The sequence below is a fragment of the Lipotes vexillifer genome, unplaced genomic scaffold (assembly GCF_000442215.2).
Source record: "Lipotes vexillifer unplaced genomic scaffold, Lipotes_vexillifer_v1.1 scaffold110, whole genome shotgun sequence".
NCBI lineage: Eukaryota > Metazoa > Chordata > Mammalia > Artiodactyla > Lipotidae > Lipotes > Lipotes vexillifer.
The window spans coordinates 1,433,324-1,457,265 of record NW_006791887.1 but is presented as its reverse complement, the minus strand read 5'-3'; the positions used below and the strand labels follow the sequence as shown (position 1 = coordinate 1,457,265).

At 42.3% G+C, this 23,942-nt stretch overlaps 1 protein-coding gene across 2 annotated transcripts in view; it reads right to left on the bottom strand.

Moving 5' to 3' along the window:
- Nucleotides 1-15,943, bottom strand: part of NFX1 (nuclear transcription factor, X-box binding 1) — an 82,662-nt gene extending 66,719 nt beyond the window's left edge. Inside the window, exons 1-2 of one of the 2 annotated variants that reach the window (XM_007464947.1) lie at nucleotides 15,764-15,943; nucleotides 11,210-12,208 (exon numbers count right to left, since the gene is read on the bottom strand). In XM_007464947.1, the coding sequence (XP_007465009.1) occupies nucleotides 11,210-12,208; nucleotides 15,764-15,788 (1,024 nt within the window). In that variant the 5' untranslated portion in view covers nucleotides 15,789-15,943. The remainder of the gene's footprint in view (nucleotides 1-11,209; nucleotides 12,209-15,763) is intronic. The other variant, XM_007464948.1, reaches the window with a different exon arrangement.
- Between the last annotated feature and the right edge of the window lie 7,999 nt (nucleotides 15,944-23,942).

Sequence of the window (23,942 nt, the reverse complement as noted above, 5' to 3'; positions counted from 1 at the left end):
CAGGCTCCAGACATGCAGGCTCAGCGGCCATGGCTCACGGGCCCAGCCGCTCCGCGGCATGTGGGATCTTCCCAGACCGGGGCACGAACCCCTGTCCCCTGCATCGGCAGGCGGACTCTCAACCACTGCACCACCAGGGAAGCCCCAGAGTGGATGACTCTTGATTAGACTGAATGGAAGGAAAGAAACACTACTGGGAGGTCCCGTATGGGGGAAGTTTTTCTTTTAGAGGGCAGGACAGACTCAGGAAGAGCTTCAGGTTGAGAACTTGGAGTAGTAGATGTGGAAAGGTTGATGAAAGGAAATAAAAGAGATCTCAGAATGAAAGAAAAGGAATAACAGGCACAGATGTCTCTGAGTTTGCTTAGAGAGAGCAAAAAGTTGAGAAAATTATGCCCTTTCTCAGTGATGACCTCCCCTTTCTCAGTGAAGTAGGAGGCAAGGAGGTCCACTGAGGTTGAGAGATCAATGTTAGGAAGGTTTGAATAAGTGTGGAAAAGGTTTGGAATAGTCTTAGATGAAAATGGGAGGGACAGCTGCCCAAGATCATATAAGGGGAAAAGGGCAGTGCTGAAAGCCAGCTGAGCTGGAGACCACTATTCAAAAATATTTACTGGGAACCGATCGTGTACCAGACACTCTTTAGACACTAAGGGTATACAGTGAACAAAACAGACAAAAATCTTCTGCCCTTATGAAGTTTACTATCTTGTGGTGGAAGGTAGCCAATAAACAAATAAATAATGAAAATAAGTAGTATCATCAAATAGTAATAAGTGCTATGGAAAAAAATAAGCCAGGAAAAGAGGTTAGTGAGGGTCAGCAGTGGGGGAAGTATTATAGTTTTAAACAGGGTGATCAGGAAGGCTTTCCTCAGAGGGCGAGTGAATTTGCAGCAGTGCCAAATCTATACTGTTATACAATTACCTGAAATGGCATTCTGTTATCCAGATAGGGTAGAAAAGCTAGACTGCAGCATCCATCCAGGGCTGGGATCCTGCCAAATGTCTTGGCAGAAGGATAATACTTCAAATGACTTACAGTAAGGCCTAGCCTGAAGAGGGGATGAAGAAGGATGGAGACTGAACTGATAGTGGGTGGAAGAGACCGGGAGAGCCAAAAGGATAGGAGGTTATGGTCAGAAAGCAGAACACAGGACTTTAGAATTTCAGAGATGGGGCATCCCCAGGGGTCATTTCCTTGGTAGTGGGTGTGGAGGTGGAATGGATATGAAGGTCACTGCAGGTGACAAGATCAAAGAACCTGAGGATGAAATAACCCACATGATCATTGAAGTCACACAGAACAACAGCAGGATTTATGGTAAATCAGTAGTTCTCAAACTTGAATGTGCATGAGAACCACGTGGAGGCTTGTTAAAAGAAGAGACTGCTGGGCCCCACACCCAGAATTTCTGTTTACTAACTCTGAGGTGAGGCCCAAGAATGTGCATTTCTAACAAGTTCCCAGGTATTGCTGACAGCTGCTGATCTGGGACTATACCTTGAGAATCACTGGGGTAGAAAAAAGATACAGGCTAGATGCATTAATAAATGAGGCTGGGGCTGGGAGATTTGGAGGCTAATAGATGACAAAGATAAGGAGACATGGAAGGGGATGGAGAGAAAAGGTCATGCAGCATTAGCTTCAAAAGAGCAGGGATTCTGATACAAAAGTAGAAGAATAATAGCTTAGAAATGACACTGGGGAAGGAGTGTGCTCTTCCCGTCTTCCAGAAACTAAGGTAAGTGGGATAAGGCAAAACAGCAGGCTCTGAGGCTATAAGGAAGTGGTGACCCGACAGAAGGCCATAGGTCAATTAAGAGCAGGAGCAGAGCCAAAACAAATGAAGGACATAGGGGATTTTGTTACTGCAGAATGAGGGATCCAAGCAGTCTGGGAGGACTGGGCAGTTCTCTCAGTACCGAGTAGGAGTAAGCAAAGCCCACTCTTAAACAGCCACAGACACTTATATTTGGGGTAAGCCTCTCTTTCTATTCTAATCAAGATTTCATCTCCACTACTCCACTAAAACTGCTCTTAGCAAGACCAGTAACCTTGAGGAAACTTGCTCAAGCATCTTAGATAGCCTCATCCACCAGAGGACAGAAAGCAGAAACTAGAAGAACTACAATCCTGCAGCCTGTGGAACAAAAACCACATTCACAGAAAGATAGACAAGATGAAAAGGCAGAGGGCTATGTACCAGATGGAGGAACAAGATAAAACCCCAGAAAAACAACTAAATGAAGTGGAGATAGGCAACCTTCCAGAAAAAGAATTCAGAATAGTGAAGATGATAGTGAAGATGATCCAGGACCTTGGAAAAAGAATGGAGGCAAATTTCAAGAAATGTTTAACAAAGACCTAGAAGAATTAAAAAACAAACAAACAGAGAAGAACAATACAATAACTGAAATGAAAAATACACTAGAAGGAATCAACAGCGGAATAACTGAGGCAGAAGAACGGAAAAGTGACCTGGAAGACAGAATGGTGGAATTCACTGCTGTGGAACAGAATAAAGAAAAAAGAATGAAAAGAAATGAAGACAGCCTAAGAGACCTCCGGGACAACATTAAATGCAACAACATTCACATTATAGGGATCCCAGAAGGAGAAAACAGACAGAAAGGACCCAAGAAAATAACTGAAGAGATTATAGTCAAAAACTTCCCTAACATGGGAAAGGAAAGAGCCACCCAAGTCCAAGAAGTGCAGAGAGTCCCATACAGGATAAACCCAAGGAGAACCACGCCGAGATGCATAGTAATCAAATTGGCAAAAATTAAAGACAAAGAAAAATTATTGAAAGCAGCAAGGGAAAAATGACAAAAAACATACAAGGGAACTCCCATAAGGTTAACAGCTGATTTCTCAGCAAAAACTCTACAAGCCAGAAGGGAGTGGCATGACATAGTTAAAGTGATGAAAGGGAAGAACCTACAAACCAACATTACTCTACCCGGAAAGGACCTCATTCACATTCGATGGAGAAATCAAAAGCTTTACAGACAAGCAAAAGCTAAGAGAATTCAGCACCACCAAACCAGCTCTACAACAAATGCTAAAGGAACATACTTAAGTGGGAAACACAAGAGAAGAAAAGGACCTACAAAAACAAACCCAAAACAATTAAGAAAATGGTAATAGGAACATACATATCGATAATTACCTTAAACATGAATGGATTAAATGCTCCAACCAAAAGACACAGGCTTGCTGAATAGATACAAAAACAAAACCTATATATATGCTGTCTACAAAAGACCCACTTCAGACCTAGGGACACATACAGACTGAAAGTGAGGGGATGGAAAAAGATATTCCATGCAAATGGAAATCAAAAGAAAGCTGGAGTAGCAAAACATATCAGATAAAGTAGACTTTAAAACAAAGAATGTTACAAGAGACAAGGAAGGACATTACATAATGATCAAGGAATCAATCCAAGAAGAAGACATAACAATTATAAATATATATGCAGCCAACACAGGAGCACCTCAATACATAAGGCAACTGCTAACAGCTATAAAAGAGGAATTGACAGTAACACTATAATAGTGGGGAACTTTAACACCTCATTTACACCAATGGACAGATCATCCAAACAGAAAACAAATAAGGAAACACAAGCTTTAAATGACACAATAGACCAGATAGATTTAATTGATATTTATAGGACATTCCATCTGAGAACAGCAGATTACACTTTCTTCTCAAGTGCGCACTGAACATTCTCCAGGATAGATCACATCTTGGGTCACAAATCAAGTCTCAGTAAATTTAAGAAAACTGAAATCATATCAAGCATCTTTTCCCACCACAACGTTATGAGATTAGAAATGAATTACAGGGAAAAAAACATAAAAAACACAAATACATAGAGGCTAAACAATACACTACTAAATAACCAAGAGATCACTGAAGAAATCAAAAAGGAAATCAAAACATACCTAGAGACAAATGACAATGAAAACACGACTATCCAAAACCTATGGGATGCAGCAAAAGCAGTTCTAAGAGGGAAGTTTATAGCAATACAATCCTACCTCAAGAAACAAGAAAAATCTCAAATAAACATCTTAACCTTACACCTAAAGGAACTACAAAAAAAAAGAACAAACAAAACCCAAAATTAGCAGAAGGAAAGAAATCATAAAGATCAGAGCAGAAATAAATGAAACAGAAACAAAGAAAACAACAGCAAAGATCAATAAAACTAAAAGCTGGTTCTTTGAGAAGATAAACAAAATTGATAAACCATTAGCCAGACTCATCAAGAAAAAGAGGGAGAGGACTCAAATAAAAATTGGAAATGAAAAAGGAGAAGTTACAACAGACACCACAGAAATACAAAGCATCATAAGAGACTACTACAAGCAACTCCATGCCAATAAAATGGACAACCTGGAAGAAATGGACAAATTCTTAGAATGGTATAACCCTCCAAGACTGAACCAGGAAGAAATAGAAAATATGAACAGACCAATCACAAGTAATGAAATTGAAACTGTGATTAAAAATCTTCCAACAAACAAAAGTCCATGACCAGATGGCTTCACAGGTGAATTCTATCAAACATTTAGAGAAGAGCTAACACCCATCCTTCTCAAAGTCTTCCAAAACATTGCAGAGGAAGGAACACTCCTAAACTCATAGGAGGCCCCCATCACCCTGATACCAAAACCAGACAAAGATACTACAAAAAAAGAAAATTTCAGAATGATATCACTGATAAATATAGATGCAAAAATCCTCAACAAAATACTAGCAAACAGAATCCAACAACACATTAAAAGGCTCATACACCATGATCAAGTGGGATTTATCCCAGGGATGCAAGGATTCTTCAATACATGCAAATCAATCAGTGTGATACACCATATTAACAAATTGAAGAATAAAAACCATATGATCATCTCAATAGATGCAGAAAAAGCTTTTGACAAAATTCAACACGCATTTATGATAAAAACTCTCCAGAAAGTGGGCATAGAGGAAACCTACCTCAACATAATAAAGGCCATATACAACAAACCCACAGCAAACATCATTCTCAATGGTGACAAACTGAAAGCATTTCCTCTATGATCAGGAACAAGACAAGGATGTCCACTCTCATCACTATTATTCAACATAGTTTTGGAAGTCCTAGCCATGGCAATCAGAGAAGAAAAAGAAATAAAAGGAATACAAGTTGGAAAAGAAGAAGTAAAACTGTCACTGTTTGCAGATAACTTGATACTATACATAGAGAATCCTGAAGATGCCACCAGAAAACTACTAGAGCTAACCAATGAATTTGGTAAAGTAGCAGAATACAAAATTAATGCACAGAAATCTCTTGCATTCCTATACACTAATGATGAAAAACCTGAAAAAGAAATTAAAGAAACACTCCCATTTACCATTGCAACAAAAAGAATAAAATCCTAGGAATAAACCTACCTAGGGAGAAAAAAGACCTGTATGCAGCAAACTGTAAGACACTAATGAAAGAAATTAAAGATGATACAGACAGATGGAGAGATATACCATGTTCTTGAATTGGAAGAATCAATATTGTGAAAATGACTATACTACCCAAAGCAATCTACAGATTCAATGCAATCCCTATCAAATTACCAATGGCATTTTTTACAGAACTAGAACAAAAAATCTTAAAATTTGTATGGAGACACAAAAGACCCCGAATAGCCAAAGCAGTCTTGAGGGAAAAAAACGGAGCTTAAGGAATCAGACTCTCTGACTTCAGACTATACTACAAAGCTACAGTAATCGAAACAATATGGTACTGGCACAAAAACAGAAATATAGATCAATGGAACAGGATAGATAGCCCAGAGATAAAGCCATGCACCTATGGTCAACTAATCTATGACAAAGGAGGCAAGGATATACAATGGAGAAAAGACAGTCTCTTCAATAAGTGGTGCTGGGAAAACTGGACAGGTACATGTAAAAGAATGAAATTAGAACACTCCCTAACACCATACACAAAAATAAACTCAAATGAATTAGAAACTTAAATGTAAGACCAGACACTATAAAACTCTTAGAGGAAAATATAGGAAGAACACTCTTTGACATAAATCACAGCAAGATCTTTTTTGACCCACCTCCTAGAGTAATGGAAATAAAAACAAAGATAAACAAATGGGACCTAATGAAACTTAAAAGCTTTTGCAAAGCAAAGGAAACTACAAACAAGACAAAAAGACAACTCTCAGAACGGGAGAAAATATTTGCAAACGAATCAACAGACAAAGGATTAATCTCCAAAATATATAAACAGCTCATGCAGCTCAATATTAAAAAAAACAAACCACCCAATCCAAAAATGGGCAGAAGACCTAAATAGACATTTCTGCAAAGAAGACATACAAGATGGACAAAAAGCACATGAAAAACTGCTCAACATCACTAATTATTAGAGAAATGCAAGTCAAAACTACAATGAGGTATCACCTTACACCAGTCAGAATGGGCATCATCAGAAAATCTACAAAGAACAAATGCTGGAGAGGGTGTGGAGAAAAGGGAACACTCCTGCACTGTTGGTGGGAATGTAAATTGATACAGCCACTATGGGGAACAGCATGGAGATTCCTTATAAAACTGAAAACAGAATTACCATATGACCCAGCAATCCCACTACTGGACATATACCCAGAGAAAACCGTAATTCAAAAAGACACATGCACTCCAATGTTCATTGCAGCACTATTTACAATAGCCAGGTCATGGAAGCAACCTAAATGCCCACTGACAGACGAACGGATAAAGAAGATGTGGTACATATATACAATGGAATATTACTCAGCCATAAAAAGGAACGAAATTGGGTCATTTGTAGAGACGTGGATCTAGAGACTGTTGTACAGAGTGACATAAGTCAGAAAGAGAAAAACAAATATCATATATTAATGCATATATGTGGAACCTAGAAAAGTGGTACAGATGAACTGGTTTGCAGAGCAGAAATTGAGACACAGACATAGGGAACAAACGTATGGACACCAAGCGGGGAAAGCGGCGGGGCGGGGGGGCAGTGGTAGTGCGATGAATTGGGAGACTGGGATTGACATATATACACTAATATGTATAAAATAGATAACTAATAAGAACCTGCTGTATAAAAAAATAAATAAAATTCAAAAAAAAGACCAGTAACCTTCACATTGCCAAATCCAACAGTCAATGTGCAGTTATCCTTCTGTACCAATCAACAGCATTTAGCACAATTATCACTGCCTCCTCCTTGAATTTCTTTACTTGGTGTTTAGAATGTTTCACATCCTAGTTCAGTTTATTCTTTCTCCGTTTCCTTTACTGGATGCTCATTTTCCAGCCAAGCCTAGGTAGGCTCCATCCTCACTCTTTTTTTGTCTAACTACACTCACACCTTAGGTGACCTCCTCTAGTCCATTAAACACCATCTCTACACTGATAATGCCCAAATTAAAATCTCTAGTCCAGATCTCTTCTGTGAATTTTATATCCAACTCTCTACTTAACATATCCATATGGTAGTCTAGTAGACAACTCAAATCTAATAAATTTAACCAAATTCTTTATCTTTCCTGAACAAGGAGGAGACAAAACAAAACATATGCAAAAACACGTTTTCCAACAAGGAAACGCTAAGAAATTGTCACTGATTGGAGGAGAATAAGGACACATGCTGATTAAATGCAATGTGATATCCTGGATTGGACCCTAGAGCAGAAAAAGGGTATTAGTGGAAAAACTGGTGCGATCCAACTAAAGTCCAGGGTAATTCCCTGGCGGTCCAGTGGTTAGGACTCTGTGCTTTCACTGCCAAGGGCACGACTTCAATCCCTGGTCAAAAAACTAAGATCCCAGAAGCCTCGCTGGAAGCCTCGCGGCGTGGCCAAAAAAAAATAAAGTCTGAAGTTTAGTCAATACCATGGTACCAGTGTTAATTTATTAGTTTTGACAAAGAAGATGTTAACATTACAGGGAGCTGGGTGAAGAGTGTATGGGAATTCTCCGTTCTATCTTTGGAAACTTTCTATAAATCTAAAATTATTCCTAAGTGAAAAGTTTAAAAAACGAACACTGCTTTCCCCTCCCATGCGTTACCACCGCACTGTGCGGCAATTCTCGCCTTCCACATTGCTCAGGCACAACACCCTGGCTGCGTCCTGGACTCCTCTCATGCTCCCGCATCCAACATCCAGTCTATCTGTAAATTCTGTCAGCTTTACCTCCCAAATACACCCAGAGTCTAATCAATTCTTACCTCTTCCACCACTGATACCTTCATCCAAGTCTCCATCAAGTACCTGAATTACCACAACAGCCTCCTAACTCATTCCCTTGCTTCCTTAGGGCCCATTCCTCACACAGCTGACTGAGTGATCATTTTAGAATGCTTGTAAGATCATGCCATCCTGTCTCCAAAAACCTCCCAGCTACTTCTCATCTTCCTACTCAGAACCAAATCTAAGAGCCTCACATGACCCAGCCCCTGTGATTTCTCTGACCTCCCCTACTGCACACCTCTTTATTGCTCACAATGCCCCCCTCCCACTCCAATCTACACTTGCTTCTCTGCCTGAAATGCCCTTCTCCAGAGAGCCACGTGGTACACTTCTGCACTTCCTTCTGGTCTATGTTCAAATGTCTCCTTATCAAAGAGACCAACCTATGTAAACTGGTGCCCCTGTTACTCTGTCCTCTTAACTTGCTTTATGGGACCTCCCTGGTGGCACAGTTGTTAAGAATCCGCCTGCCAATGCAGGGGACATGGGTTCGAGCCCTGGTCCGGGAAGATCCCACAGGCCGTGGAGCAACTAAGCCCCCGTGCACCACAACTACTGAGCCTGTACTCTAGAGCTCACGAGCCACAACTATGGAGCCCGTGTGCCACAACTACTGAAGCCCATGCGCCTAGAGCCTGCTCTCCACAAGAGAAGCCACTGCAATGAGAAGCCCGCACACTGCAACGAAGAGTAGCCCCCGCTCGCCACAACTAGAGAAAGTCCACACGCAGCAATGAAGACCCAATGCAGCCAAAAATAAATTTTAAAAAAACCCTGCTTTATATTTTAGCTCTTATCACCTGACATATTAAATATTTAAGTGCTTTCTACCTGTCTTCCCTACCAGAATGTAAATCTCATTAGTGCTGTATTCCCAGTACCTAGAACAGTGCTTGACACACAGCATCTACTCAATAAATATGAATAAAGAGGTCTCAAGAAAATGCTGGGATGTGAAGCCAGAGAGATTTGTTAGGCAGAACTCTTAAGGCGCCTCCAATATTCCCAGCTCCTGATGTGCATGCCCTGGATAATCTCCCCTCAAGTATGGGTGGACCTGATCTAATCAAGTGAGCCCTTTTAAAAGAGTCTAGTGATCAGAGACAGAAGTCAGAGAGATGTAAAGAATCTGTAGCAAATTCTTTCCTGTAGGCTCTGAAGAAGCAAACTACCATGCTGTGAAGGGGGCCATGTGGTAAGGAATTGCAGGTGGGCCCTCGGAGCTGAGAGTGATCCCCAGCCAGCAAGAAAATGGGGACCTCAATCTACACCCATTAGGAGCTAAATCCTATCAACAACCAGTGGGCATCAAGAAGGACCCCACACATCAGATGAGACTGCATCCCTGGCCAAATTTCAGACCTGTAAGACCCTGAGTAGAAAGCTCAGCTAACCCGTACCCAGACTCCTGACCCACAGAAACCATGACATGATAAAACTGTGTTATCTTAAGCCACTACATTTGTGGTAATTTGTTATGAAGCAATAGGAAACTATCAACCAGCCTTGAGGATTCAAGAACAACTCTGGTATAACATTGCCTTTGTTCACACACAAGTCGAGATCCCAAGAAGGACTGCCTGGTGAAGCAAATGAGAACTAGAACTATAGGCCTGTGTAAAAACAGGCCTGGGCAGGTGGTGGCTCCCTGTGTTAGGCTGTATGTCACATTAAACTGGAGGGAGACCAGAATGGTGAAGGTCCATGAGAAAAAGCTGGCGGAATGAAGCTATTTAGCCTGGATAAAATATATACTCAGGGTAAAATGAGAAGTGTCTTCAAATACTGCAAAGAGCTGACGTACAATGAGTGGGAAGGAAGCTGTGTGGAGACAGACTAGTTGCTGTGTAGTTCCAGAGGACAGAATTTGAACTAGGAGATAGGAAATATTTACAGGAAAGAAGTTTTCAGTTTAATGAAAGAAAGAACTTTCTAAGTCAGAGCTGAGTACCTACTGTGTTCTAAGAGCTGTGTTAGGCAATAGAGATATAAAACTGAAAGGAAAAATATGGGCTCTGCTTTCAAGGACCATATAAACTAGTGGAGGGGACTGACACATAAACAAATGATGGTTTCCAGTGGTAAGTGCTATAAAGAAGCATATATATGTAAGGGAAGGACATATCACAGGGCTGGAAAAGATTACTGCTATCTGTGGAGGTGACAAAAGGTTTTCTGGACATGTGACTAAACTATAGCTTTTGAAATATGAGTAAGAATTCACCAGTGAGCTGAGTAGTAGACAGTGTAGACAGAGGAGCCACATATGCAACAGCATGGAAAGATGACAGTATAGAGTCCAGGGAGTAAAATGTGGTGGGGACTGAGGCAGCAGAAGATGAGGCTGTTGGGTAAGGCAGAAGGCAGGATCTGTAGGTGACGAGAAAAAGTGAACAGAATTAAGCAGGGGAGTGACGCAGGTCAATACGTGTTTTAGAAAGATCACTTTTTGATGCTGACGTAAGAGGTGAACTCAAAGAGAAAAACTGGAGATGGCAAGATTAGTTAGGAACTGTTGCAGATAAGCAGACAAGAGATGATGCAGGCTGGAACCAGGAGAGGCAGTGGAGATGTTACCATCCCCTACCTGTGCTTTCAGAATTCAAAACAAATCTTGTAACCAAACATCTATACCATCCATACCTGCACTTTTTAAATTCCTTGTTAAGAAAAACGTTCCTTATCTGTATTTGCTTATGATATATAAAAACTAAGTAAGTGGTTACCTATTGGGGAGGGGAGCAGGTGGTGGCAGGACCCAAGGAGATGATGAACAAGGAGAGAAAGAGACTTTTACTATGTACCTTTTTATATTTTCTGGTTTCTAAATTGTATGAATGTATTACCTATTCAGAAATTAAAAAAAAAAAAAGAAAGAAAGAAAGAGAAAACATTTCCACCCATTCAGATAGGTTTACCTGTATGTGTTTCCACATTCTTTAGCATGTGGTTCTGTTTGCCTCGGGGGAAAGATGCTACCTGAGGATCCTGCCTCCTTACAGCACATTTCTCTGGGTCAACCCTTCTGGAAGACTTGCTGGCAACTGCCAAGTTCCCACTGTCACAGGCAGATTTTGCTGGTCTTTCATTGAGATTTTCCTTTGGAACAGAGGCCATGTTGCTTCTGGATCCTGCGTTTGTTTGCCGTTGGCCCTCCTGTTTTGGTGGATTCCTGCCTGGTCGTGGCCTGGCCCCCTCCACTTCCCAGGGAGGCCTCTTCTGTGGGTATCTTCTCTGCTCACTGCGCCTGGCCCCATACCCATCCGCTACTCCTTTTCTCGAGGATGCATCTGAAGAATCAGGGTGGATAGCCCCCACAGGTTTGGTGTTTTCAGGTCCCGCCTCCTCAGGTCTGGGAGTCATTCTGTGACCCCACTCACTTTTGAGTTTCCCCTTGACTTTTGGTCCTCTACCATAGCTGTATACAAATTGGGTTGCCTTTTTGGGTTTTGCTCCCCTGGGATCTGCACCGACAATTTCCTTCTCATTCTCAGAAGGGCTGTGCTCTCTGAGGTTTGTCCCACTCTCTGACTTGGCCACACTTTCTAAGCCAGCTGCATCTGAGGTCTGGTCAGTGAGACCCTGTGTTCTCTTGACTCTGATATGCTGCTTTTCACTCCTCAATTTCTGCCAAGGTTGATTTGGAAGGCCATGGTTCTTGAGTGATTTATTAGTAGCAGAGGATTGGAAAGAAGTCTGTTGACTCTTAGGTTTGCTTCCTGAAAGATAACTGTGATGAATAGCAGAGATGTCATCATAAGGGACTTGCCTGGAAAGGTGACAGGGAGGTGGTGAACTATAATTTCTTCTACCAATTTTATTAGAATCTAGTCTCCTTTGACTCCCACAGTTTAGACCAGAATTTTTTCTCTCCTGAGGAATGAACTCAGCAGCATCCGTATTGAATTTAAAAGTACCTAGGACATAAGAAACAGACATGCAGGTAAAGAAATTAATTGGTCACTCATGAAGCCTGAAGACTGTAAGCCATATCTAAAAGTTACTTTCCTAGGGACTTTGTATAAAACAGTCTCTATACAAGGTCTATGTTTCCTGTGAAGGTGGTAGGTTCAAGGTGCTTGTGGAAGACTGATCATTTCATATCCAGCAGCCTCACCAACAGCTACTGCTGAATTGCTAAGGAAAACTGCTCACCTGAGCTATCGGGTATTATTTATAAACGCATTTATCTTTATCGACAAATGTAAGGTCAGCAAACAGTTCGGGGTGAGACATCAATCAGCAGGTTCAATGTGGTCTTTCAAAACTCTAAGATAGCATTAAGTAAACAGGCTTTGGAGTCAGCCAAAATCAGTTTAAAGTCTGGCCCTCCAACTTATAGTATGAGCTTAGGGATACCACCTGATTGCTTTTAGCCTTAGTTTCCTCATAAATGACAAAAGTTGATAATACTATTCCAAAGAGTCATTGTGGAATCTAAGTAAGACTTCACACAGACAGTACTTAGCAGGATCAGTACATCTCATCTCTTCCCCCCAGGAATATATTTTAGGTTTTCCATACATAATCTCTGTAATATGGTCCAGAATTCCAGAGTCTCAAAAATTAAGCATATGCCCCTTCAACCCACTCATTTTTTCCCCCTAACATGCTTCTTTATAGTCAACTCAGTCTCTGAAGTCCAAAGATGAAATGATTTGCCTAAGGATACAAAACCAGTTAGTAGCAAAGTCAGAACTATGTGTAGCATACAGAATATTCTATGAATCAATAGGGCCTGGAATTTGCATTTAAATCCCTGCCCATCACTTGTGTCTTTATGCAAGTTACTTAATCTCAATAATGGAATAGTAAGAATCCCTACTTCAAAGAGTTGCTATGAAGATTAAAGCAAGTTTAGTAACATGTATAAAGTGATTAAAATGTGCTTTATTATTGCCATTAGGACTACAAACTATCTGAAACACAGACTTGACCACAGATGGGTGCAGTGCACAGCCTGTGGGGTTTCAGGTTTAATAATAAGCCCTAACATTTATTAGGTACTTAACATGTGTCAGGCACTATTCTAAGCACTTTGCATATGTTAACTCATTTAATCTTTACATTCCTGATGAGAAAATTGAGACACTGTAGAGAGTAAGTAACCTGCCCAAGGCCACAGAGGTATTCCAAAGCAGATTCAGGATTCCACCCCAAGCTATGTGACCCTAGAGATCACACTCTTACACTACACTCCAATGTGACAGGTTGGGTGGCCCATACTACAGAAACATATACTTAAGAACTGAGCGAGATCATAAAGGTCACAGGGTAACCTCTCTCTCAATCTAGGATTTGTCCTGAAAGCTTTCAATGGACAGAATTCTGGGGGTGGGGTGGAGGGCTTTACAAAACGGCAAGAGGATTAGACAAATTCAGAGGGTGACAGAGAAGCTGTTCCGGAAATATAAGAGATAACTTAGAGAGGTGAATGGGTAGATTAGACCAATTGGGTATTGTGTAGTTTTCTCCTGCTTGAAGAAGCAAGGCTGTAAAAGGGGCAGAAAAACGTCAGTAAAGGTGTCCAGAATAGCCTGGTAAAGGATGGGAAGAGGGTGTTTTCATGTTAAGCAGCAAAGAGTTGATGCAACTGGAGAATCTAGACAGGGCAGCACCTATTCATATAAAGTATGTGTTCCACCAGACATGAGGCAGTGGGCAAAGCCCTCTGAAAGATCCTTAAGAGACGTAAGGAAGGGGGAAAGGGCACAGGAAACTGAACACAAAGATCTGAGACACCTTTATTTTTTCACTATTTTGAGCAGCTGGAAGTTACTCAATAAATAGGATGTCTCATTCCCAAGGCTTGGCTATAGTGCAAGTGGTACCCAAGATAAGATCAAGATAAGATCCAAGGTAATACCATAGTAGGTGACCAACGGGTGGGTGGAGCAGAGTAAGGGAAAATCCAACTGTAGATTATAGAGTCCAGAGACAAAGTTGGCACTGGAGAGTCTGCCCACGGGCAGAAAGATACCCCTAGGACTGGGCTGGTGTTCCAGGACAATAGCAGGTAAGAGAATTAAACCTTGAGTGGGGATGGAGGTGTGGGTTAGAGATGATGCTGAAATAAGAACATGGAATAGGAACTAAGGCAAAAACAAACTAAGGCACAGGAGACAGACTGGGGAGGTCTTTGGACTGGGAGACTTTGCCTCAGTAGGTGGGGCAGAGGTTGTAGCCTGGGGCACAACACCATAGCCCCAAACTATGACTCACAACTAGCCCCACTCAATTCTGCTTCAAACATTGAATGGTGTAGAAATGGGCCAGAAGTAAGCCTAAGGATAGGAAGACCAACGGATCCAATTTAGAGGACTTGGGGAAAAAATGGGTGGAAGAAGAACAAAACACCAGCCTAACAAGGTCCCTACACTCCAAGATGAATTAATACCTAAATCAGGACTAGGGTACACCAATGCAGTGTGTTATCCAATTTTTTTGACCAAGACCCACAGTAGTAAATACATTTTACCTGCCACCAAGTACACAAATACATATATACTCTTCTCGGTGCCCCAACAGCTGATAGGTAGCAGAACGAAGACTCAAATTCATGACTGTTCACAAACCTCATGCTACAAACTGCTGCCCTGTTTTTTCAGAAAGAGTGGGTCATGAAATCAAATCATGCAGTGGGTTGGGACAAGTATTTTTTCAAACGAAATATGTAGTAGAGTGTATTGCATATAGGAAGGAAAACCACTGCTTCTTGAAATTTTTGGTTCGCTTTTATATTTATGTCTGTGTGCACTGAGGTAACCATGTAAAATATTCCTTTTCGGTCACTGTCCAAAGAGTTGGGAAAACAAAGATCTAAGGTACCCTGAAGGAAGTGGAAATGGATGTTTTATTAACAGCCAAATGAGGCTGTCTCTGCACACAAAGGCAACTCCGGGAGAGGAAGTAAGCTAACAATTGTGTAACAGGTACAGCAGCGGCGGGAACCCTCACTGTAATTGACTTATTTACTCCCAATTCACAGATGAGGAGAACGAGACTTCACACTGAGAGTTCGTGGCAGGCTGACACTGGAAACCACAGGCGCTCGGCTCGCGCACGCGCCGCTGCCCCAGGACGCACGAATACATCTTAAAGCGCAGCGAGCAAACCCGCTTTGCGTCGAGAGCCCGACACCGTCACGGGCGGTGACCCGGCCGACGCCCGCCTGTCGGATATCGCTGCCCTAGGAAGGCCGGGCTGAGCCCTGGAGAGGGCGGGACACCCACATCGACTTAGCAGGACAAACCCATTTTCCTTAGAAAACAGGTGCCGGGCTTCACTACGCAGTCAAGGATGGTTAAGATCTCGGTTCGCACGACGCGCGTGGCTTGGCCCTTCCGAGCCACTATCTCCAACCCTAGTACGCGCCACTCTCGCGATACGAATGGCCGGTGCCCTAGGACTCGTCACTGACTCAATTTCCGCTCCCCGAGAGGGGCCCAGTCCCGCGCGGGCCAGGACAGTACCTGAGACAGGAGGTGCCTCCGCCATCCCGTGCCGCAACACCTAAAGCGAGCCCTGCAGCCCAGCGAGCGCTGTCACCCGGTCACGTGCCTTGGACTTCCGGCGCCGCGAGAATATTCGCTTCTGCGCGCCCGGTAGACGGCCACAGAGTTTGCGCGGCCCGAGTCAACTGTGCGGTGCGTCCGTGACGTCAGACAGGCGCGCCAGGCTCCGGGCTGAAGGAGGTTGCTAGTGGCTGTAGGTGGCTAGGATACCAGGATAGGCGGGCCCGGACTTGCGTAATCAATAGTTGTTTTCCTTTTGAGAGTCCCTGTGCTCTCCTGCTACCATGCCCTTTTACCTTCCCACCCAACCAGCTTCACCTGGTTTTCTGGAGTCACCTCAGACAGCACCTCCTTACTAGAGTAGTTCAGGCTTAGGATTAAAACAAAAACAAAGTAGTCAAAAGGCGGTCTGGGAAAAAATACCTGCGAAACAAACGATCAAAGGCTAACATACAAATAGCTCTTATAAATCAGTTTAGAAAACGAACACCCATTTATTAGAAATGATAAAGGACTTGAACGGGCAGATGGACACAACGTGAGGGGGGAAAAGTTTGGAGGCACTTATAATTTTTAAAGTGCAAAATGTTTTGAGTGAATGTGTGGCGTTCTTTTGTTTGTGTGTTTTGTTGTTGCATTACTAACTAGAACACAACGTTTAAGTGTGAAGCATCCACATTTGTAAAGTAATTCACTGGTCCAGGCTTCCCCAAAACACAAAATAGAGTCATTCATTCACATACATTCTAATGCCTATTTTTGTCTTAGGCATTGCTCTAAGTGCTGGAGGTTAATGGTGAAAAAGACAAACATGGTCTCTGCCCTCAATGAAGTGCATTGTCTAGTAGGGGAGGTTAAAACTAAGTAATTTATATTTACAAACTAATAATTTGCGTTATGAAAGAAAGAAGTAAGGGTAGCAGTGATAGAGACTTACTAGGATGTGCTCCAGAAAAGGTGGCCAGCTTTCTTTGAGTAAAAGGACAGATGAGAAGGGTAAGCTATGTGAAGATTCAGAGGGAATAGCATGTGCAAAAGCAATGGAGGAAGGAAAGCGCTTGAAGTGTTCAAGTTATTGAAATATTTGCTGGACAGCAGTAAGCAAGGAGAGTGGCACAGTATGAAACTGGAGAGGTAGGTAAGGAGATCACGTGGATCATCCGCAGGCCATGATAATGGATTTTATTCGAAGAGCAACAGGAAGTTAAAAGGTTCTAAGGAAAGAAGTGGTATTGTTACCTAACTGAACACGGGTCTGCTCACTCCACGCGAAGCAAGGCCAATCTACTGACACCAGGTTTTGGTGAAGAAAAGTACAGTGCTTATTGCAGGGCACCAAGCAAAAGAGTGAGAGACAAGCCTCAGATCCACTCCAAATTGGTTTTTGAGTTAGAGTTTTTTTCGTTCTGTTTTGTTTTTTAAAGAGGAAGATAAAAGAGGCTGGGATTGATCATCATCTGGTGACATTTCTTAATCATAGTTTCGGGAGTCAGGATGTCTCTGGTTTACAAGTCTCTGGGCTGGTGGTCCATGGCTTGGGAGCTCATCTTGTCCTGAGTTTGTATGTTAATGATCCGTATAATAGCGATTTTAGTACATTAACAGTGTTACTGACAACAGCAATTTTCGTCATCTGATCTGGTTGATTTATGTTCAGATAGCACAGGATGGAGGTCAGAAGGAACACAAGAAAGGGAATAAAGTCTTGGATAGAGAGATTAATCGTAAACTCAGTAAGGGAACTCGGTTTTAGGGGCACTCAGTTTCAGTGTCTGAATTACCCTTAAAGATTTCTCATGCTCCCGGGTGAAGAGTGAATTGTGGGGGAGCAAGAATATAAGTGGGCAGAAAAGTTGCATTTTTGTATTATGTTAATACAGAAGATGGTGGCCTTGGACTAGAGTGACAGCAAATGTGATGGAGAGGAGAGGGCAGATCTAAGGTATATTTGAGATATAACCATTATCCAGCTTCCAAATGTTTTTTAAACCAAAAGGTGTGATGCGATAATCTCATTGTTCTGTTAATTTGAGTTTCTCTGATTACTGAGTCTGAACATTTCTTAGTGCCCTTTTGAGTTTCTCTTTTTGGATTGCTTATTCACATCCTCTGCCCATTTTTCTGTTGGGGTTGCTCAATTTTTCTTGCTGATGGTTTCTTGTATATTGTAGATATACGACTTGTATATCTTGTCAGTTTTAGACATTTCAGCTGTCTTCTATGATGTCCATTAGTTTTATCCTTCATTGATAAAAGGATTAAACATAAATCCTTAATTTTGACAGATAAGTTCATCAAACAAAAAACCTTATTATCCCCTTTAGAAATTACCAGTTGTATCAGTCTGAGTCTAGTCAGGAGAGAGGAACCACATAGTAATTTGAACAGGGAAGGTTTTATTTACTTAAAGACTTATTAACTATAACAAGGGATTAGAGTAATAAGGGACTGACTAGTAAAGAAGTAAAAGAGAACTCTAAAAGAATACAGGATTAGCAATGTAAGGAACAGCCACTTCCTCTAGGGCTGAGATAAAGTGTCCAGTGAAGATCACCCCAGAGCTGAGGTGCAGACTTTGTTAGAGGGGATGCGCCTATGGCTCACTAGATAGGGAAGCTGCTGTGGTGCTGCACTGGTGGAATTTGCCAGAAATCTACCTTATATGGTGCTGGGGAAAGCCATTCTTGGGGACGAGTCTCACAAACCACTTTGGGGACGTCTACTACAAACCACTTTGCGGGGGTAGGTGCCAGGAGAAATTTCTGGCTGCTGGCCATTATACACTGAAGAAACCAGGTGCTGAAGCACAGAAACCAGACGCTGGAGAAGCTGCCTACAGCACAGAAGCGTGCCCAACCTAAACACTAGAAACAGGAAAGGAAACCCTTTCCTCCTGCAGTATCTCTCTGTTGCCCTCTACTGACAAAATTTAATCCCTGCCAGCTGATAAAGGATAAGTATTTAAAGGGCCCAAATCCATTTCACAGAGCAGGCAAAAAGGATAAACTTGGAACTGAAAGTCAATAATTCATAACTGACACACTAGGGAACCCACTCATTATTTCCAAAACTTGTCAATAAATGGAAGTAAGCAAGCATTTATCCTGCCTTTCCTATACAAACAGTGCTTCACCCAACATACCAAAAGTTATGACAAACAACGAAAGCAGTGCTCAGGTGGGAATTTATAGCTATATATACTTAACATTAAAAAAGAAATCCAGGGGCTTCCTTGGTGGCGCAGTAGTTGAGAATCTGCCTGCTAATGCAGGGGACACGGGTTTGAGCCCTGGTCTGGGAGGATCCCACATGCCGCGGAGCAACTAGGCCCGTGAGCCACAACTACTGAGCCTGCGCATCTGGAGCCTGTGCTCCGCAACAAGAGAGACCCTGATAGTGAGAGGCCCGCGCACCGCGATGAAGAGTGGCCCCCGCATGCCACAACTAGAGAAAGCCCTCGCACAGAAACGAAGACCCAACACAGCAAAAATAAATTAATTAATAAACTCCTACCCCCAACATTAAAAAAAAAAAAGAAATCCAAACAATGGAATATTATTCAGACCTAAATAGAAATGAGCTATCAAGCTATGAAAAACACATGGAGGAAACTTAAATGCAAATACTAAGTGAAAGAAGCCAATGTGAAAAATCTACATACTGTATGTTTCCAACTATTGTATATAACATTCTGGAAAAAGCAAAACTATGGAGGCAGTAAAAAAAAAAAACCCGTGGTTTCCAGGGATTAGAGGGAAGGAAGGGATGAATAGGCAGAGCACAGAGGATGTTTAGGGAAGTGAAACAACTCTGTATGATACAATACTATAATAGTGGGTTCACTGTCAAAACCAATAGAATGTACAACACTAAAAGTACTCTAATGTAAACCATGGACTTGGGTGATGACGAGTCAATGCAGGTTCATGAGTGGTAACAAATGTCCCACTCTGGAGCAGGACGTCTCTAGTGGGGGAGGCTGTACATGTGTGGGGACAGGGCGTGTATGGGAACTCTCTGTACGTCCGCTCAATGCTGTTGTGAACCTAAACTGCTCTAAAAGTATTTGTTTTGTTTTTAATTTTTTGGCTGCTCCACTCGGCCTGCGGGATCTTGGTTCCCCGACCAGGGATCGAACCCACACCCCCTGAAGTGGAAGCGTGGAGTCTTAACCACTGGACCGCCAGAAAAGTCCCCTTAAAATGATTTATTAATAAAGAAGGTAGATCTCAAATCAATAGCCTAAACTTCTACCTTAAGGAACTAGAAAAAGAAGAGTAAACTAAACCAAAACAAGTAGAAGGAAAGAAATAATAAAAGTCAAGAGCAGGAATTAATGAAATAAAAAATAGAAAAACAATAGAAAAAAATCAACAAAAACAAAGTTGATCCATTCACCAAAAACATCAAAATTGATCAGCTTTTAGCTAGACTGACCAAGAAAAACAAAAAAAGAGAAAAATTCAAATCACTAAAATTAGAAATGAAAGAGGGGACATTACTCCCAACCTTATAAAAATAAAAAAGGATCATAGGTAATAATGAACAAAAGTGTATGCTAGCAAATCAGATCACCTAGATGAAATGGAAAAATTCCTAGAAATACACAAACTATCAAAACGGACTCGGAATTCCCTGGCGGTCCAGTGGTTAGGACTCTGTGCTTCCACTGTAGGAGGCCCAGGTTCGATCCCTGTTTGGCGAACTAAGATCCCACAAACCGTGTCGCGTGGCCAAAATAAATAAATAAATAAAACGGACTCAAGAAGAAATAGAAAATCTGAATAGACCTATAACAAGTAGAGATTGAATTAGTAGTTTAAAAAAAAAAAAAAAAGCTTCCCACAAAGCCAGGCCCAGATGGCTTCACTGGTGAATTCTACCAAACGTTCAAAAAATTGACACCAATCCTTCGAAAACTCTTCCAAAAAACAGAGGAGAAAGTAATACTTCCCAACTCATTCTCTGGATGAAAACTCTGCCTTAGGGCAATCATTGCCTATCTCTTCATTGAAGAAATTTATGGCAACAGTCAGACTGCTTGTCCATGAAAACAGGTTCGTACTGATCAGGCACCCTCGGACAGTGGTTCTTAACGTTAGCTACACATAAGAACTACCTGGGGAGGGCTTCCCTGGTGGCGCACTGGTTAAGAGTCCACCTGCCGATGCAGGGGACACGGGTTCGTGCCCCAGTCCGGGAAAATCCCACGTGCCACGGAGCGGCTGGGCCCGTGAGCCATGGCCGCTGAGCCTACGCGTCCAGAGCCTGTGCTCCGCAACGGGAGAGGCCCCAACAGTGAGAGGCCCGCGTACCGCAAAAAAAAAAAATAAAAATCGAAACAAAAAAACCCCCCTAACTCAAAGACCAAGCTGGAGTGGATCTGAGACTTGTCTCTCACTCCCTTGCTTGGCACCCTGCAATAAATCCTGACTTTGCTGCAAACACCCGCTGTCAGTTTGGCTTTCTGTGCCATGGGCACATGAGCCCATTGATCGGTTACGGCTCGCAAGTGACAGGAACCCAATTCCAACTAGTTTAAGCCGAAAAGGGGTTTTGTTGGCAGAATTCTCAGTTCACAGAACTAAAGGAGGAGTTGCAGAGACTTGGAGCACTCTGAGAATCTCAAAGATCAGAAGTCAGGGCTCAGTGCCATGTGGATTCTTTCATTCTGCCTCTTGGCTGCTCTCTCGACTCAGTATCTCAAACTTCTCAGACTGATAAAGAGTAAAAAAAAAAAAAAAAAAAAAAAGGAAAGCATTTCCCCTTAGAAAATTTGAGGGATGAACTTCAATAGGCACAAACCTGGTTACAAGCCCACTCCCATAGTGGAAAAGTAAAGGTAGGGCTACTCTAATTGGTATTTTTCCAATCATCACACATTTGGAATTGGGGAGGCAGTTCTCTAAATGAAAGAGAATGCTGTTCTGAAAAGACTAAGCAGTAAACCATTACAGAGAGGCAGGGGCCAATAGGCAGCTTTTTAAGCCCTGCTGGAGGTGTCAGGGAACCAGGACTTTATGCAAGAAGGGAAAGCAGGTCATTTCTTCGCAAAGGCTATGTGAAGGATGTCCAAGCCAAAGAGAGTTGAAAAGAGAAAAGGAGGGGCTGGGTTTGAGAAACACGTAGGGGTTAAAAGCAGGGTTTAATGATTAATGGAATGTGTAGGATGAGGCAAAATGTAGGCATCAAGCACAACTCAAGAGCTTTCTGTTTTGAATGATGGAGGATAATGGTTCCATTAGCTGAGGCAGGGAAAACAGGAGGTTAGGTCTGAGGGAAAGATAATGGTTGTCTTGGCCACTTGAATGTGAAGTGTCTGTGGGCTTCTGGAACATCCAGATCACTCTTAGGCAACGAGTGGATATAAACAGGATTCTGAAACTCAGGGGCAAGACCAGGGATACAAGTATAGACTTAGAAGTCAGCAGTTAAAGCCAGGAGAATAGCTGAGATTATTAAATATAAGTGAGCAGAGAAAGAAGTACTGTGGATAAAGGCTGGACTCCTGAGGAACACCAACATTACAGGGTTGGAGAGATGAGAATTTCAGAAAGGAATCTTGGAGGGAATAGACAGAAGAATAGAAGAACCACAGAGTACCATCACAAAAGCCAAGGGAAGAGAGACTGGTAGAATGACTGTTCCCTGGTATCCAATGTACTCAAGTGGTCTAGCTGGAGCATTAAATGTCACCCACTAAAACTGGCAATATATGGGTCACTGATTTAACACTGGCAAGATAAGAAATAAAGCAGGAACGTTGGTTGAGTGTGAAGCTCAGGGTAATGAGCTTAATTTGGATGTTAGATTTTAGGTAGTGGTGGGCCATTTAATTTGGAATACCCAGAACTGAAAAAAAGAATTGGGAAAGAGGTCTGGGCTAGTAACAGTTATTTTGAGGCATTAGTTCATAGGTAATAGTTAAAATCATGGGTGTGAGTTATCTCAAGGAAAGTATGAAGGGTAAGAAGTCATCCCAGATTAGAACTATAATGGAAGAAATATTAAAAGGGCTGAGTGAGAACTTGTAAGGAAGCCAAGGAAGGTTTCAAGAAGGTAATGATGAATAGTGTAATATTTGCTCCACTGGAAGTCTTCTTCAAGGGTGAGGTTAGTGGGGATGGGAGAGGGTTACATCCATGTCTCATCCTCACCTACAACTAGACAGTGAAGTTTTGAAGAGAGGAGCTGTGATTGTTCTTGGTATCCCCTGGGTTGGTATAGAGACTCTACAGGGCTGGTGTTCAATAAATGTTTATTGATCTGCTGACACATGAAAGGCTGGTGCATGTGACACTGTGAGGCAGCCAGTGAGGCTGGCAGAAGGGAGGATGGATCATTAAAGACCCTGAAATCTAGCAGGAATTTGGACTTGCTGTAGCACTCCAGGTACTTCCCAAGAAGGGAATAAAGCCCACTTTTTTTTTTTTTTTTTTTTTTGCCAAGCTGCGCAGCTTGCAGGACCTTAGTTCCCCGACCAGGGATTGAACCCAAGACCATGGCAGTGAAAGTGCCGAGTGCTAACCACTGGACTGCCAGAGGACTCCCAACCCCTGATTTTTAATTGTTAATAACCCCTCATATGAGACGTGGCAGTTAACAAAGTACTCAAGACAATCAATTATTCCTCACAAAAGCTTGTGAAGGAAGCATGATTTTACTAGTAAGGAAATAAAAATTTAGAGGTGTGAGTGGGCTACTTAGTAGTTATTAGATGCAGACCCAGGGCCCAAGCCTGGATTGCTCCTTGTTCTTTCCACTATACCACAATGCTGCCAGTTAAATTCGATATCTGTAGTGGAGTTTTTAGGCTGAGTCGACATTAAAATTATATTAGGGGCTTCCCTGGTAGCGCAGTGGTTGAGAGTCCGCCTGCCGATGCGGGGGACACGGGTTCGTGCCCCGGTCCGGGAGGGTCCCGCATGCCGTGGAGCGACTGGGCCCATGAGGATCCCACATGCCATGGAGCGGCTGGGCCCGTGAGCCATGGCTGCTGAGCCTGCGCATCCGAAGCCTGTGTTCCGCGATGGGAGAGGCCACGGCAGTGAGAGGCCCACGTACCGCAAAAAAAAAAAAAAAAAATTGTATTAAATTTGGTTTCTGTAGTGGAAGTTTCAGGCTGAGGTAATACTAT